This window comes from Lepus europaeus, chromosome 4 (genome assembly GCF_033115175.1).
Source record: "Lepus europaeus isolate LE1 chromosome 4, mLepTim1.pri, whole genome shotgun sequence".
NCBI classification, from domain to species: Eukaryota; Metazoa; Chordata; class Mammalia; order Lagomorpha; family Leporidae; genus Lepus; species Lepus europaeus.
Window position 1 is genome coordinate 84,853,551 of NC_084830.1, and position 18,066 is coordinate 84,871,616.

At 38.3% G+C, this 18,066-nt stretch overlaps 1 protein-coding gene across 2 annotated transcripts in view; it reads left to right on the forward strand.

Annotated features, from left to right (window-relative positions):
* TOX (thymocyte selection associated high mobility group box) overlaps positions 1 to 18,066 on the forward strand; it is a 338,355-nt gene that overhangs the window by 284,274 nt on the left and 36,015 nt on the right. For both annotated transcript variants that reach the window (XM_062188463.1, XM_062188465.1), the window contains one exon: positions 3,967 to 4,248. In XM_062188463.1, the coding sequence (XP_062044447.1) occupies positions 3,967 to 4,248 (282 nt within the window). The remainder of the gene's footprint in view (positions 1 to 3,966; positions 4,249 to 18,066) is intronic.

Sequence of the window (18,066 nt, forward strand, 5' to 3'; positions counted from 1 at the left end):
GTCCGACTGTTGGTAACTGCATCCATGGCTGAAGAGCTGGCTGAGCTCTCACGTTTGTGCTTATCACCTTCCACACAGTAGGGCTGTTCTTCATTCAGTAGGCTGCTGCCTGCTGGACCTAAAGGCATGGGTGACTATATTTTGAACTAATGATGAATCTCTGGAAAAAGGGTGTCCTCCTGAGTACTTCACCATCCTTCCCCAAGTTGTTTCCTTACTCTTCTGTGCCCACACCTACTTCTACTTCTAGGGCCAGGGTGGGAATGTAGATTTTAGTGTGCTAAGGTCTACCCAACATCACAAATTAACATGAGAAAATAAAATGGTGGGAGCACTCTATAGGTGTTATAAAGTGAGATTGCTCTTAGCCTTTGGAACTTTCTTAGTTGCAGTCATAAATCTGGAAACTGTATATGAAAATCAACTTAAGAATCATTTCTTGTCGTATGCTTAAGTCATGAGGTTTTTGATAGAATGAGATGAAGTAGACTCAAAATGACTGTGTTACAAACAATGCATGCTTTGTGACTTGGGACTTATGTGAATCAGAAATTAAGATACCAATTAAATACTTTTGGAAAGATAAATTTGAAATGTGATTTTGCTAGTAAAAATGTTTAACTTTTTTTATTATGTAAGAAAGATAGGGACAGAGAGAGCTCCCATTTGCTGGTTCAACTTCTAAAATGCCTGCAAAGGCGGAACTGGGCCAGGCCAAAGCTGGGAGCCAGGAAGTCAACCCAGGTCTCCCACATGGGTGATAGGGATCCAATTACTTGAGCCCTCACCATTGTATCCCAGGAAGCTGGAATCAGGAGCCAGGAGCCAAGAACTCCATCTAGGTCTCCCACATGAGTGGCACGCAAGCACTTGAGTCATAATTCACTGCCTTCTTAGGGACATTAGCAGAAAGCTGTATTAGAACTGCAATAGCTGGGATGCAAACTGGCACTCTGGTACAGGATGTGAACACCCTAAGCAGTGGTTTAACCTGCTGTGGCACAATGTATACTCCTCTAAGTTTCTTTTCAGGTCTACTCTCAACCTTGGCTATTGCAGACACTTGGGGTATGAACCAGCAGGTGGAAGATCTCATTCTGTCTCTCCCTCTCTCTCTGTCACTCTGTCTTTCAAATAAATAAGTAAGTAAATCCTTAAAATGATAGAGACTGAGACTAGACTGCATCTTTGGATTTTCAAAAGTCAGCCCTGATTTTTATGATGCCTTCTGTCAATGGTACAACATTAAAGATATCTATGAAAACTAGATTATTTCATAAGGAGGACTAATTGTAAGGTTACATGAGCATCTGTGAAGAAATGAGTTCTTTTAGGAAGTATGAGTGGAGGCCTATTGGCCTGAACTAGATAAAAAACAAACATTGGTTTGGGTAGACAATATTTGGAAAGGTACTTTTAATCATTAACCATAACTCTGTCTACAGGATATGTAAAATGTTGAATCAGCTGCTGAATACAGAGTGACATATCAATGACTGGAATTGGGAGATGCAGATTTTAGCTCCCATATTGAGAAAGGCATTTAAGCTCCATGGACTTCACTCATTCATTCATATTTATTTATATATCTACTCAACAAGTCTGTACTGTGCCCCCTCTCCCACTTTCCTCCTTCCCAGACTGAGAGAGTCACTAAGGACCCTTGCAGCTCTAACATGAATTGTTGCATAGTAGTAACGGCTTAATGAGAGACTTCAAGATAAGGAGAATTATGAGCTACTGTTGAAGGATTAAATACAGTTTGGATTGCAGAAAAACAAAAAGTTGAGTAGGGAGCAGAGACAAAGTCATGGGGTAAGACTAAGCTTCCCCAGAAAAAGCCAGAAGTCTGGGATACCTGGAACTGAGCTTGAAGATAGATCAAGAACAAGAGTTGGGAAAGGTCTAATAGGGTGAAATTGACTAATAAGAGAGCCATCCATGTAGGAGACCAGGATGGAGGTCCAGGCTCCTGGCTTCTGCCTGGTCTGTGTGTGTGGTTGTGTGTGTATGTGTGTATCCACAACACTCAGATAAGTTAATTTTAAAAATTGTTTGAAAGCCATGTATATGAGAGTTCTTTTAAAAGTCCAAGAAAATGCATTGTGAAAAATATTATGCATTGGCTTCAGCTGTTTTGCCCAAAATAAACTTATTTTTAAATTCCATTTTCCACAAAGTTTTTTAGGTCCCTTCATATTTCCAAATCACAATAACATTTGCAGGCAGGTAATTACTAAGCATCATTGCAGTGGAAATTTTTATGAAACAGCATAAGATAATGATAATGTTATTAATTTGATTTTTAAAGTTTTAATATTCAGCTATAACCATATATCCCTTCCCTACCCTTCTCTTTTTCTATACTCCTCTCTCTCCCTCTCCCTTTCCCTCCCTCTCCCCCTACCACTGTATCTCTCTCTCTCTCTCTCTCTCTCATACACCATCTCTTTGCATGAATTTCCCCAGGTCGCCTCAGAGTGAACAAACAAGCTTCTATTAGCACCACAAAATGGTCCCCATTATTTTAAGTTTGAAAATGCTAGAGAAATGTTAAGTGAAATCCACCAGACTCCTCTTATACAACACATTTGACCTCTAGATACGTTAAGAGCTTCATCCTCCAATGCTTTTAATTCTAATCCTTGCTGAGACAAAATTCATTGCTTGAATTACAAGAGTGAGTCTCATTAAAGCTAAAAAGCAGTGACCCAGATAGCATAATGGATTAATATGGTGACCTTGCAATTTTAGAGCTTTACTTTCAAATCTGACTGTGCAGTCAAGTCATTTCAATAGTCAATTAATCAATTGGTTAATACCAGTGTGTAAATGTCCTGAATCTGAGAGTCAAGAGATCATTTTGGCCAGTACTACTCTATAAAAAATTAAGTGAAGAACACCAGTACACTTGTTAACTACAAATCCTTTCTTAAATTATCAAAATAAAATAATTAGCATTTAATGAATTTCTGTACATGTCTGACTCACTTATAAATATGTAATATTAACAGACATTAATATTTTGAACTTATGTTAGATACAAAGGAACTTCAGAAAGCTCCTGGAAACTTTAAGTTAAAGAAAGTTTGATTTTGGTGCAAAAGTTTTGAAATTCATGCATGCATAGTTTTTCAATAATGCACATTTTCCATGAACATGACTTTTAAAATTCTATTACTGTTATTCAAAAATTGTTTTGTTATTGATTTTCATTTTCTTTGGAAGGCAGAGGATCACAGAGAGAAAGGGACAGCCGTACTGAGAAATCTTCCATCCACTGATTCATTCCCCAGATACACACAACAGCCAGGACTGCACCAGGCTGAAGCTGGGAGGCTGGAACTCAATCCAAGCTTCCCACGTGGGTGGCAGAGACCCACGGACTTGAGCTTTCACCAGCTGCCTCCCAGAGGGCATGTTAGCAGAAAGCTGGATCAGAAGCAGAGTGGCAAGGACTCAAAAGCAGGCACTCTGATTTGGGAAGCCAGTGTCCCAAGCAGGGACTTCCTGCAGTTCCATCATGTCTGTCCCTCCATGAACCTTTTGAAGAGCTCCTGTATGAATGCATTTCCAATTTTTTTTCTGCCCCCAAATTAACCTAATTCCATTCTTCTGTGAAATTAATAAAGTATCTTCATATATCTATTCTAATTCTGATATAATATGTAAATGTGTATTCAGGATATATGTCTACATGTCTTTAATACAGAAAAACCATAATTATAATTAACACAGTTCTTAATGATGAATTGTGATGGTGACTGAATTCTCAAATTCTGTTCTTTTGGTATTGTTTTGGTATCCTTTAGGGTGATATATACTGTTAGTATTATTTTACCCCAGAGAAAATAAAATATATGTGTGTACTCCATAGGACATGCTGCAGTTTATAGAGTTTTGTTGTTTTTTTTAATTGGCCAGAAGCATGTTTCTGAAAAATGCTTTCATATCTATTTACTATAGATGCAAGATATACGGAACCCAGAAGGAAGTCAGTACAGCTCCCACCCGCAGATGGCAGCCATGCGTCCCCGGGGCCAGCCCACAGACATCAGGCAGCAGCCTGGGATGATGCCGCCCGGACAGTTGACCACCATCAACCAGTCGCAGCTAAGTGCTCAACTCGGTCTGAACATGGCAGGAAGCAGTGTTCCTCACAACTCACCCTCACCGCCCGGAAGCAAGTCTGCAACTCCCTCACCATCCAGCTCGGTGCATGAAGATGAAGGCGAAGATGGCTCCAAGGTAGGATCTTGGGACCAATGGGAAAGTGTCCCTTGGCACCTTCCACCACCTGTGGTGGGCACAAGTTTGGAGAAACCTTGATGAGGGATGAAAACTTTGTTAGTGAAGCCTGAGGTTACAGACTGAATGGATGGAACCATCTGCTTGTCCAGCAGCATTTTTAAGTCCCTCCTCCTTTCAACACAGATGTATGAAGCATAAAACTGTTTCTACTCACAAAATGTGAGATCTGTATTGGGAATAAGAAAAAATAATCTTGTAGGTCTCCATGTTCAGAATCAGGTCTCATTTACCACCCCTTCAGAATTATCTGTTTTAAGGTAACCATTTTATTACATGCTGGAGACAAACAGAGAGTCCCCATCCACATGTTTACTCCACAAATGCATGCAGTGCCAGGGCCGTGCCAAGTTTGAAGCCAAGAACCAGGAACTCAATCCAGGTCTCCCATGTGGATGGCAGGAACTCAATTACTTGAGCCATCACCACTGCCTCTCAACGTCTGTATTAGTAGGAAACTGGAATCAGGAATAGAACCGGGTATCAAACCTTGGAATGCTGATACAGGTACGCAGGCATCCCAACTTCTAGGCCAAATACCTGTTCTTGCTTTGATCTTAAGTAGGCACTAGCTTTGCATAATGAAGCGCCTCACCTCCTTGTGTGTGTGTCTGTGTGTGTCTCTCTGTGTGTGTGTGTGTGTGTGAGAGAGAGAGAGAGAGAGAGAGAGAGAGAGAGAGAGAGGCTGAGAGAGGTTGGGATGAGATGAAATCTTGAGATCATCTGATTCAACCATTTAGTACTGAGGATGAGGAAAATAAGGGTCAGAGATGTGAGATGATACCCAGAACCAGTGGCCTGACTGTGTTGCTGTGTACCTTGTGTTAGTCCCATGCAATACAGTTGTCCCTGTCTATCACCAGCAGAGCCCGTCTTTTAAGTTATCTAGCTGGGAGGATGGGTCTTAAATGCCCTTAATGGGAAAATTAGCCACAGAACATAGTAGTAGTTCCTTAAAGTAGTAGAGGTAGCTCTTTAAAGTGATTGTAGCAAAACCAAATACACTCTCCCCTGAGAACACCAAAATAACTTCTTACTGCCTTGACATCTGCCAGTCGTCTTCCAAACCTGTCCCAGTGAGTACTCTTGTGTCAATGTACTTAGAAGACACTTGATACTGAACGCATGCTATATATTTCTCCTGGGGTTTTTTTTTTTCCTTGCTTTAAAAAATCTCACTAATAAGAACTCACCTGTGTCAGCCACTTTGTTTTCTTTTCAGCTTTTTGAGAAATTTGTTTTAGGAGAGTTAAATTATCAACACGCTACCAAAGGTAGCATCTACCTATTCTTAATTTTGCAATAGCTGCAATACTTTTTAAGGAACCAGAAAAATAGCGTGATACCTAGGTTTATTTACCCTGGTGACAACAACAGGACAGTTGTTTTGACGTTCTTTGCTTATTCTATGAATGCTTGATGCTCTGATATTTGGAACCTTGATCCAGGAGACTTGCTCCATCCCTACCCAGGGGCTACCTAATTCCTACATACAACAATGACTCCTCTGCAACTGTCCCTCCCTGAAATATAGACCACCCAGTCCAGAGCCCACACTCCCAGCCATTCCTTTATGAAGTTCTCATGTACCAAACCAATATCCTCTGTCCTATATCATGCCGGGGCCAGATATTGAACAAGGAGAGAGTGGCCCCCTTCTGCAGCTGTTCAAACTGTCCAATCCTAAGCTGCCTCAGTGTGGCTGCCATGCCTTCCCACATAGCCACCAACAATGGTGCTGGGTCATGCTCCACCTTTCCTTCTTTCTGTCTCCTGATCACCTTGGTTTTCTCCCATGGTGGCCCTTTGAGGCACTTCTCATCCTAGGAGTCTGTGAATCTAAGCATCTCCTTTCTTGACCATCATTTCTGAGCCTGCTTTGTCACCATACCTGATGAAGACAATCCCAGAACAGGTGCATAAACACAATGACCCATGCTAATCCCCCTCCACCCTCTCCAGTTCTCCCTATTGTGAGTATGGGAGAAGACAGAGGAGACTAATTGAAATTACATAAATAATTTATTAGGTGAGTGAAAGCCTGGCCTTTAGCTGACCATTTAGAGAGGCAAAATAATTTTCTGCAGAAAATATGGATTATTCTAATGGCATCTTACAACCAATAAGTTACCTGGACCTAAATATGAACACCAAGAATTCATTTGTGGCCAGTGATCTAGATGTTTGATTCTACATGGATAATTCAAATCAATTTCCTAAACAGAGATGCTCTGTACTGTATTCTAGGGAGGAAAAAATAATGTTCTGCTCATAGAAAAGATCAATTGATACATCTGGATTCTTTATTGATATTCTTTGCTGGCATTTCAGGAAATTAAATGCAAAATTGCAGCATCTTCTGACAGTACATTCTATACAAGACTATTCTAATTACAATAGCATTTTACACACTCTTAAACTTCTATGAGTAGAAACCTGAAGTTCATAGAGTTAACATTCACAGGTTCCACCCTTTACTATCAACCCCATAGGCCCACTTTTTATCAATTTTCTGCAGCATGAATTTATGTATTACAAACTTCTACACAGGAGTGGAATGAAACTTTGCTAGTGAGTAGCCTACCCAATTGCTCAAGATCCATACCTCAAAGTAATTTATATAGTCCTTTAGTAATGATTGTGCAGAATTCATATTCTATAGTGATATATTCTTGAATTATTAATTTGTGAAGTTGTAGGAAGGGTTTCTCAAATATACACCTGTTAACCTGGCTTTTTTACCCAAACATTCACAAGTTCATGTTTGCTTTAAGAGTATTTTCCATCTCAAGAAAACACACCTTCCCATTTGTACTCTATACAATGTTTTCACCTTTTGTCCCATGCAAAATCTTCCTGCCCATTTTTTCAAATTATATGTATTAAATGCCTAGGGAGATCCTCTGGTGAAAACACTTAAGTATTTATTTCATCAGTTAAGGGTTATGCTGGAATTTTGCATTCATGTGAGAGGAGAATTTATATGGAATGTTGTACTACAACAGTTACAGGTAAATGTGGAATAGCATGGAGTCAAAAAGATCATTTAAATCATTTTCCACAAGGAAACTCAAAAGGAATATTGAGTTCCACACCAGATACAGCAGCTTCTCTTGACATTTTGAGCTCTTTTTAAGAAATCACATATTGTTTCCAGTTTATCTGGTTGAACAATTAAATGAAATAAGTCTGTTTTGACAAAGAGAAATATTGTAAATACATCAGTAAAATTAATTATCACCTTATAAACACCACCCATGGTTTTGATTACTCCAAAGCTGTGTTGACAGCCTTAAGTCATAAATAAGGCGTACAGTAAAGCATCAAAGAAATATAAACTTAGACAGCTTATGATTTTAAGCTTGTAATCCAGTACTTGTAATTTAACAGACACTTTAAGACACTTAAAGTATCTAGCATTACAAGGGTATTTTTGGCACAGCTTTCCCTTTGTAGAATTAATGGGATAAAAATCACTATATATACTTTTCCTTCCATTTTCTTTCAGCTTTTTTTGTTGTTGTTAAAAGTGCCCCCTTTTTAAAAAAATCTTATAATTGGCATATAGCTAATTGATCTTTTACTTTCATTCTATTATTTGTTGATTTGTTTTTATTTATTTAGAGAGACAGATAGTTTCCATTCACTGGTTCATGGCCCAAATGCCCACAATAACCAGGGTGGGCCAGGCCAAAGCCAGGAGCTGGGAACTCAGCCCAGGTCTCCCTTGTGAGTGCTAGGGACCCAACTCCTTGAACCATCGCTGCTGCCTCCAAGAATCTGCATGAGTAGAACACTAGAATGGAAAGTGGAGTCAGAATTGGAGTCCAGGATCTATCATGGTGTCACAGCTGGCTAGGGGGTCAAACACTGGCCCCAGATCTTTTCTTTTAAGCAAAGTATTTGCTGCATTTTCATTACTATAAATATTGAAATATTTGGGTTTATTTCTCTGTTACTTCTCTTTGTCAACAAACATTCTGTTTCTTTTTCTTTCTGTAATACTGCTCATATTTTTCTCATTTTATTACTTCCTATTTTAAGATAAAACATTTTAATACTCCTTTTCGTCTTATAGTAATTATCTCTGGCAAACAACCATATGAAAGTCTGAAATTAATCAATACCTGTACCCTCTTTCTTAGATCACTTCAACTCTAAACACTTTCCTTCCCATGTATTTTAGGAACTATTATTGCTGCTGTTTATTTTAGTTATTATTTGATTGGATTCTTTAATAAGATTCATGAAACATCATTTCTATTGTTTTATGCAGTTTTTTCTTAGATTTATTCACTTATATATTTTTTCACTTTACTTTCTTATGCCCTTAAGATGTTCTTTCGTGAGGGCTTGTTGGGAACATGCTTACCCTACACAATGCTTTTGCTGGGTATAGAATTCTAGATTGACACTTTCGGTTTGTCAGCATTTTGAAGCTGTTACCCAGTTGATTCCTGGTTGCTGTTACTGGTTTTGAGAATTCTCCTGCTTCCCTGCCATTCCTTTTAAGGTCATCTGCCTTTGCTCTCTGAAGGGTTTTAGGAGAGTACCTTGCCTCTGGCCTCCTGCAGCTTCATTATGATGTGTGTGGGTTTCATCTGAAAGTTCTGGGGATTTTCAATTTCTTTTTTCCAGATCTTGCCTGTGATCCATTCCTGCTTCAGTCTCATTCATTCTCTCTGAGAAGGTCAGTGCTACCTTCCCATTCTGTCCTCTACAGCTTGTCTTTTGCATTTTCTTTTTCCTTCTCCCCTCTGTATTACGTTTCTGATTCATTTATGTATATATCAGTTTTCCAGCTCCTACTTCTCTTTTCTGCTATATCCAATCTGAAATTCAAAATGGTCCATTGAGGTTTTAATTTTAAATAGTTTATGTTCCTCATTATATTTAGTTTTTTCTTAAATCTGGACATTTTCAGTAACTTACTCTTTATCCATGTACTTAATTTCTTTTATTCCTTTAAACATGTAAAACATATGTATTCAATACTTCTCTTTGCCCATTCCCCTATATGAAGTCCTTTGGTATCTGAGTCTGTTGGTTATAATAGCTAATCATATTTTGCTTTTTTTTTGGAATGAGAGCAGAGATTTATTAAAATTTTATGAGAATTCTTTTAGATCTTGTCTAAAAATGGATTCTATCAAAGGCAATTTTCATTTGATTCTTCCAGATATTTCACTCCTTCACAGTCTAGAACCATACTTGGCCTGAAATATTTCAGATCATCCATGTAGACTACAAAATCCTTGCAAAGATGCAAATATTGGCTCTGTTTGTGAATTATCAGGAGGGATCCACCCCCTGCACACATACACACATACACCAGTGCATTTACAAAAGAAATTATTTTACTCCCTGCTTGGACTGAGGGAGTCACTAGAGCAGCAAGTAAACAAGCCTTTAGAGAAATGGTTTGTATTTACTGCCCTTCTAAGAGCAAGATGAATCTTGGAATAAAATAAAATGATAAACAGTTTTCCATAAATATTAAATGAAATGAAGTAGTGTTAAAAGCAAATGTCATGTCACTTTACCTAGCAATGGGATAGAATATTTAAAATTGGAGCTTGAAATTCAGTTTTTTTCCATAGTGAACTATATTTATTATGCAGCTGTTCAACACTCCATGGGGTATAATGTATATGATACTTTTACTGAATCTGTTAGGGGTTGATGTGGTGCAGTGGGCTGTCACTGCTTACAATGCCAGCATTCTCATTCAGAGAGCTGGGTCGAGTCCTGGCTGCTCTGCTTCAAGTCTAGCATTCTTGCTAGTGCCACTGGAATGACAGAAGAAAATGTTCCAAGTACTTGGGCCCTTGCCACCCATGTGGGAGACCTAGATGGAGTTCCTGGCTCCTGTCTTTAGCCTGGCCCATCCCTGACAGTTGCCATTTGGGGACTGGACCAGAGAAGACTGATTCATTCATTCATTCATTCATTTTCTATCTCTATCTCTCTCCCCTTCCTCCCTCCTTCCCTCTCTCCCTTATCTGTATTACTCTACCTTTCAAATAAATAAATCTGTCAAAAAAGGCATCCCTTAGATTAGATCCTAGCAATAAAATTAAAATAGGTCCTTTATTTAAATTTTTAAAAAGTGTCTCATTTGTTAAGGCTGAGCCTAAGAAACTACTTCCAGGGGAAATGCTAAAAGTCTGTCAAACAACCAGTTGGTACTTTAGTCCAAACAATTATTCCTAAAATATATTCAGGTAATTAAGTGATGCTAGCATATAGTATTTCCAGGGAGTGTATGTTCTTAGACATAGCCTAGATGAGTGAGCATATTTGATTAACTCATAGATTAAAAATAAAGTGAAAATAGCCATTGACATTTTATTCACTGGGGCCCTACCTCAACAGCTTGCATTCTTTGTAAAGTGGAGAAGCCTGCAATCCAGAAGAGTAAGAAGGAAACATATTGCCCTGCACAGGCATATTTAGCAAAGATCAAGTTGCATAGTTACAACAAAATGAATAAATCATACTCGTAGGTGTGTATAATTACAACCAACCTTTTTTCTTACTTTAGAGTGACTTTTCTGGACAGTAGCCCAAACTTCCTATTTCACATAAAACCACTGAGTGCCTTTGCTAAACCCATCCAAAAATAATAGTCAGCTGTGTTTGGCTGAATCAAAGATCCTTATAAATGAATTTGCTTCACAAACTGGGATATTGATACAGCGCCCCACATTGGTGAGTCATTTCAAAAGTGAAGCATTTCATAGGCGTTTTTCTACAATTGATGTTTTGAGTCACTGAATGTTCTGTTATTATTAATGATAATAATAAACCGAGTTGTAACATGAAACAAATATTACAGCCATGCTGATTTCACAGTCACTAGATGACTTACTTTCCGTGCATACTTGAATTTATTCTCAAAAGGGGATTTTAGATGGCAGGGTTTAGAAAGAAAAGAGAATGAACTGAAGTAGCAAAATTTTCTCACTTACAGAAACAGTGCCATCACCAAAAGTGCTGTGCTATGCCCTGTTTCTATGGAGAAGATTTTATAATATTTACTTTATATGATAAGAGTTATAAGTGGAGTTCCATGTTGTTTGTTCAGCCTATTATGCAGATGGTGCTTGATTAAAATCTATTTTAAACTACAGCGATTACTTCGAGATATGTGCATTAAACAGCTCTCCCAGCTCCACTCAAGGCTCTGGGACCGCAGCAGTTTATTTTAAATATGCTTATAGACATTTCTGACTTCTCCTGGGATGCTTCACTACCAGAGCTTCTCTTTCCTTGATACTCCTATACTCTGGATTCTTGAGAAGCGTTTTCTAAGCAACATGGATACATGCTCTTTGAGAGTGAAAGATTATTGTTTTCTTGTGATAAATAAGTTAAATGCATCACTATAATTAAGCAATAAGACATGACAGGAATTACTAGACGCCTTAGGGAAATGAGAAATAAATCTATGTCTCCAACTAAGTTACAGAATGTGCAGACATTTGTATAAAGCACATGTGTAATATTTATTTATGAGTCATATTTATTTATGTATTTGTGTTTGTATTTATTTATTCATTAGTGCTTTAATTGAATGTGAAATAAGTCTGTGGGTAATCAGTGCTACATTTAGGGCTTCAGCTCAGCCATGTTCTTAGTTGCTATGCTTCCACACAGCATTTCTATGCATTTCAAATTTTCTTTGCCTTGCCCAGTGCTGTAGAACACCAGAGTGGAAATGTGCAATCATCCACTGTATGGCAGATGCTGTACCAGTGCTGGGAAGGGTGGAAAGATTGGTGGCAGCTACTCCTTTCTTTCATTGTGCTTATTATTATGGAAAGTTTATATATTTTTGCACTATATGGTTTGTATTATAGCCTTCTTCTAAATCACATCATATGCTAAAGATTATGGTGTGGGAATGAAATTTAACTCTCCAGTCTTAGAACTTTAGTAACTTTAGAAATACCCTACCGTGGAACAGAGTCCAAAGTTCTGTACTGTCTGTTACAGTAGCTATTCATCATGTATGATTGTTTATATTTAAATTTATCTAAATTAAAATTTCAATTCTTCAGTTGCACTAGCCATATTATAAGTGATCTATAGGGCCAGCATTGTGGCTCACTTGATTAATCCTCCGCCTGTGGTGCCGGCATCCCATATGGGCACCGGGTTCTAGTCCCAGTTGCTCCTCTTTCAGTCCAGCTCTCTGCTGTGGCCCAGGAAGGCAGTGGAGGATGGCCCAAGTGCTTGGGCCCTGTACCCACATGGGAGACCTGAAGGAAGCTCCTGGCTCCTGGCTTCAGATCAGCACAGCGCCGGCCATGGCAGCCATTTGGAGGGTGAGCCAACGGAAGGAAGACCTTTCTCTCTGTCTCTCTGTCTCTCTCTCTCACTGTCTAACTCTATCAAAAATAAATAAATAAATAAGTGATATATAGCCACATAAAGTTAATGGCTGCCTTTTTGGATGGTGCAAAGAACATTTCTTTCACCCCAGAAATTTCTATGAGAAAGTACTGCATGTTAGAATCCAGAGCGTATTAGAAAGTTAGGGTATGAAAGTATAAGCTTTCCTCTATCTGTGCAAGAGGTCTGGACTGGACAATACCCCAAGTTGAGATCCAGGGACACATTATAGCCCCCGTTAGCTAATTTTTCTGTGATAACCATATTCTTCATCATTGCATTCATTCTAAATAGTTTGTGGTTAAAAGAGCCAGGTATCTTCAGAAATGGAATCCATTACTGGCATGTAAATGGGTCTAAATTACAGCAACCTTTCCGTCTTCAAGGAGGCTTTGTGTATGAAGACCAACCATGTATTTTTCACATACATCTTGATACTAGTTCAGAAAGTAGGTCTTACACATTCCCAGTTCATTGCAGCAGATCTAAAATGGCAGCTTATTTCTTCACTATTCCCACACAAGAAAAGTGAAAACTGGAAAATAAGACCTCACAGATCAGGGGCAATGCCTAGTGTTCATGATTGAAACAGTCTCACACTTCATAAGTGCACTGCCCAAGTACTTGGGTACATCATCAGACATCAAACCGCAGCTTGGACATTTCATCCCATTATACTGCATCCTAAAAAGAAAAGAGAGTATACACACCCAACAAGCCTTTATACAAGGACATCGAGCAAAATAATAAACCATACAATTGAAAAGCAAGCCTTATTTTTAAAGAAACAGAGATGTTGCATACATAGTTATTTTTCCCCCTTTTTCTGTAAATTCTTGGTGAAAGGGCGTTAGCTGAAATTATTGTTCAATTTTATGATGGCAATTCTATGAGTAGTCAGAATACAATGATCCAAAATTACAACTTTGGTGACCTTGTTTAATTATTGAAGGACAGATAGTGACTTTAAAATCCGTGTATAGTTTTCTCATAATTTGCATTCTCCACAAACTGTTTGAAGACTCTCATAAGCATGCATTTCTTTTTTTTATTTCATAAATGTGAATTTACAAAGTGCAATTTTGTATTGTTGTGGTTTCCACCCCCCGCAACCTCCCTCCCTCCCGTGGCCCTCCCCTCTCCCACTCCCTCTCCCATCCTGCCCTTCATCGAGTTTCATTTTCAATTACCTTCATATACTGAAGATCAACTTAGTATATACTAAGCAAGGATTTCAACAGGCTGCATTCACACAACTGCACAAGGTATAGGGTATTGTTCAACTAGTAGTGTTTTTAAGTTTCATAGTAAAACACATTAAGGACAGAGATCCTACGTGAGGAGCATGTACCCAGTGACTCCCATTGTTGATTTAACAATTGGCACTCTTATTTATGATAAGCATGCATTTCAAAACAATTTTGCACCAAAACAAACTTATATTCTAATTCCATTTTCCAGAAACCTTTTGAAATACCATCATTAGATCAATCTTTTCAGAAGCCGATTTTCTTGCATGGCAAATAATTCAAACCAAGGTTAACATGAGTGCTCTACAGGGAAGGCATCGTGTGCTGTTGACTGGAAGCAGATAAATATACTTTCTCTTGCAGTCATGGCAAAGGCAAAGATGATGTAATAGTATGTGACTGGCTGGTCACCTGGGTATAATGGAGATGACACCACAGCTTCACAGATCAATGCCTGTCATGAACTGAATCACATACAAGTTGTACTCCATGATGCATAAGTAGTATCTCTTGAGCCTTGAATATGTGAGGGCAGAAGTCCTGAGATGCTTTTTGCTACTAAATGAAACACTGAGATTAAACAAGACTATGTCCCACTACAGCTACAGGGCAAGCCTCCAGACAACTATGAATGGATTTGTTGTATGGAATTGTTAGGGTTCCCTATAGAGTTGCTATCCCTTACCTCAAAGTGCTAATGCATGGCTTTCACACACTTGATACTTGAACTTCTCAGTGGCAGTAGCTGGTTGGATCATCCCTAGAAAGTAGGAACCCTTTTGTCAGATACAAAAGAATATCTCTCTTCTTTTTGGTTATAGCATTCATTAGACCTAAAACCTACAAACATTTTGTTCAAACAGCAATTTGAAAAGGAAATAAGCATGAAGATACGTGGTTCAAACATGATTTTGGATAATGGAGAAGGAAAACTAAACATTTCAGGGAAGTTTTTTAATGAGAACATTTACATTGTATAGTAGTATATTTATCTCAATGATTGGCATTTGATTATTTTCTGAAAAGATTGCTATAATGTGCAACCATGGAGATTTCAAATGTGTCTGATCATTAATTTTAAATTAAAATATAGAACAAATGATAATATCCCATAGAGGTAAATACTCATATATCTTTGCACTTGGTTCAATTTTCAGTATTTCATAAAATATGACCTCCAATTTTGTGATCATTCCATCTTTCAGGTTTATTGAGTTATAAGTAACAAGCAAAATGATATAAAGTATATAACATGATATTTTTATGAACATATACATCATGAAATGATTACCCCATTTACCCTGATCAAATTAATCAACACATCTATTACCTCATCTAGTCATTTTTTATATGAACACTTAAGATATACCGTTTTGCAAATTTCAAGTACATAGGTACAATATGGTACTATTATTTATAACGTCATGCTGTATGTTAGATTATCACATTTTATTAATCCTATAACTGATTGCACCCTTTGGCCCCTCCCTGGTTGATGCATCTTTATTTTTCTTTTAAATAAATATGATTATGAATGTAAGAATGGCTATGTATAAAATATTTGGAAGTTATAAAAATATGAAAGGAAAATTCAAAGATATATCCTATAGCATAAAGAAATTAGTCTTAGCATGTCAAATACTTTAACAAAATCCATCTTTGCCTTCTCTATCACTGAATATTTGCTTACTATCCTAAAGTTCTTAAGGAATTTGTGAGGCTTGATTTTCCATTTATGATTCCACTCATTCATTCATTCATTTCACTCATTCATCCTTCCGGTCATATTTTCATTTTTATGTGTTCTTATTACTGTTATAACAAATCTTAGCATTCCCCATATATCAAGAAACATGAAAAATGCTAGTAAGCAACACCAGACACAGACCATGTCTTCAAGTTGCTTACAGTCTGGAACAGAACAAGAGTTCACAACTACAGAATTACTTTGATACGTACTATGAATGAAAATTTATAGAACTGCATGACTGAACAACAGGGGCTTAATTATAGCAGTCTTTTTGGAAAATAATCAAATGTCAGTCACAGAGATAAATGCACTACCCAATGTAAATGTTCTTATTAAAAGATTTCCCTGAAATCTTTAATCTTTGAGATTTGCAAACAGAGATGTCAAACAGCAGTTATTTCTGTGTGTGTAAAACTCAGGGGAGATAAGAATTTAACAATCATCCACCCACAAGAAGTAGTGAAAACCCTGCATCCCTGTGAGATTACCTCAATACAGACTCTCAAGAGGAGAGAGCTCACTGCAAAAAGTATCAGGAATGCTATCATTTAATAGCCAGGTAGAGGACGATGAACCAAAAGGTGATTCTAAGAACAACAAGGTCAATGAGATAGGAGTAAAACCGTGAGAGGGTAGTAGTGTCTTGGAACCTGTGGAAGAGAGGGCAGCAATCAAATAAGAGAAAGGCTACAAGTGCTGAACCCAGTGTGCCTTGGGTTCAGCAGTGTAGCCACCAGGGGCCATATGAAGAGCTAAGTGACAGGAAAGCACACTGCAATGAGCTGCAGAGGCTACCCACAGCCAACAGGAACAACCGCTGGGGGGAGTTTGATTGCTAAGAGGAGAGACATGGTCTTCAGTTGCTTTGGGCACAGAGAAAGTTTGCTTGTTTGTTGTGCATCTCCAGGTATTGAAATGTGAGTTGAAAGAGCAGACTTGAGACAGTATGACTGTGGCCGCTTTCCCACTCTGAAGCATCTCATTTAGTAATCAAAGTCGATTAAAGCCTGAACGTCAAGCTATTAAAAGCCTTTTTGGTTGATCCAGAGTGCAGCCATATGCAGGAATCAGCATGCTAAGTCGTGTCTGCATTTATGTTTAATGTAGAGCCATCACACCAGGTTGCCCAGTGTCAGCTCAGCTCTGCAAAGGAGTCCTCGGCCAGATTTGCATTGGGGCCAAGAGTTTCACATGACCACTTCTGAGATCCTTGGAAAAAACCTGCCCTCAAGTGCTAATCAACATTAGCATGTCAACTCAGTTCAGAAGGTCCTGTCCCCATGGGGTTCTTTGAACTGCTTCTGTAGACAGTTTTAGAGTGATAATCTTTTTAATCCCTTTCTCAATAAAAAAAAAAAAAAAAGCCAAAGCATTTACTTCACTTCTTTCTTGTATCCTTTTGGTGCTAGAGCATAACTCTCAAAGTGATCCTAAGGAATCACACATTCATATTAAGCTCCTTCCATTTATTCAATGAATTATTTTAAATAATCTCACAGCTTACATTTTAATGGCCTTTTAAAGTTTTTAAAATGCGTAAAAATATACCATCTCGATAATTATAAAGTGGTGCCACAGCTGGTTTATGGAAGAAACTAAGACCCAGAAGTTAATTTAACCAAGATAACACAACTAAAAATAGTTAAAAGAGGGCAAGAAGCTGCATCCTCTGATATCACATCCACAGGTCTCTCAGCCGATGGTGCTTCCTCTGCAGTGTTGGCAGTTATTTTACAAAAATACTCAACCAGCAATTGATGTGACTAAGATACACATTACAATATATCTGCAGAGAGGAAAAAGCAACCACCACCACCACAACAGAAGGTGAGGGTGCAGAACCTGCATGATAGAAGCAACTCGACCAGGCGATAGTGCACGTGGGAGTTTATGTTGGTAAGAGAAGCATGTGGAGAGAGGATTCTTCAGATAGAGAACTACTTTGTATTCATGAAGATTCATGTAATTTTAGGCTGGAAATAAATCCTGGCTCAAATCTTTCATTTTATAGAGAAGGATGAGGTGAAATCGCATCTAGTTTGCAACAAAGGTAAAATTCAGACACAGGTGTGTTTTCCCAGTTGCATCAAAATAACAAAGTTATCCAGGAATAAGCATTTAACCTAGTGATTAGGATGCTCACATCCCACACTGGAATGCCTGGATTCAATTCTCAGCTCAGATTCTTGACTCTGGCTTCCTGACAGTGCAGATGCTGGTAGGCAGCTGTGATGACTCAAGTTATTGGTTCCCTGCCACTTACATGGGCGACCTGCATTGAGTTCCCAGCTGCCACCTTCTATTGTGCCCAACCCCAACTGTAGCAGGCATTGGGGAGTGAAGCAGCAGATGGGAGCTCTC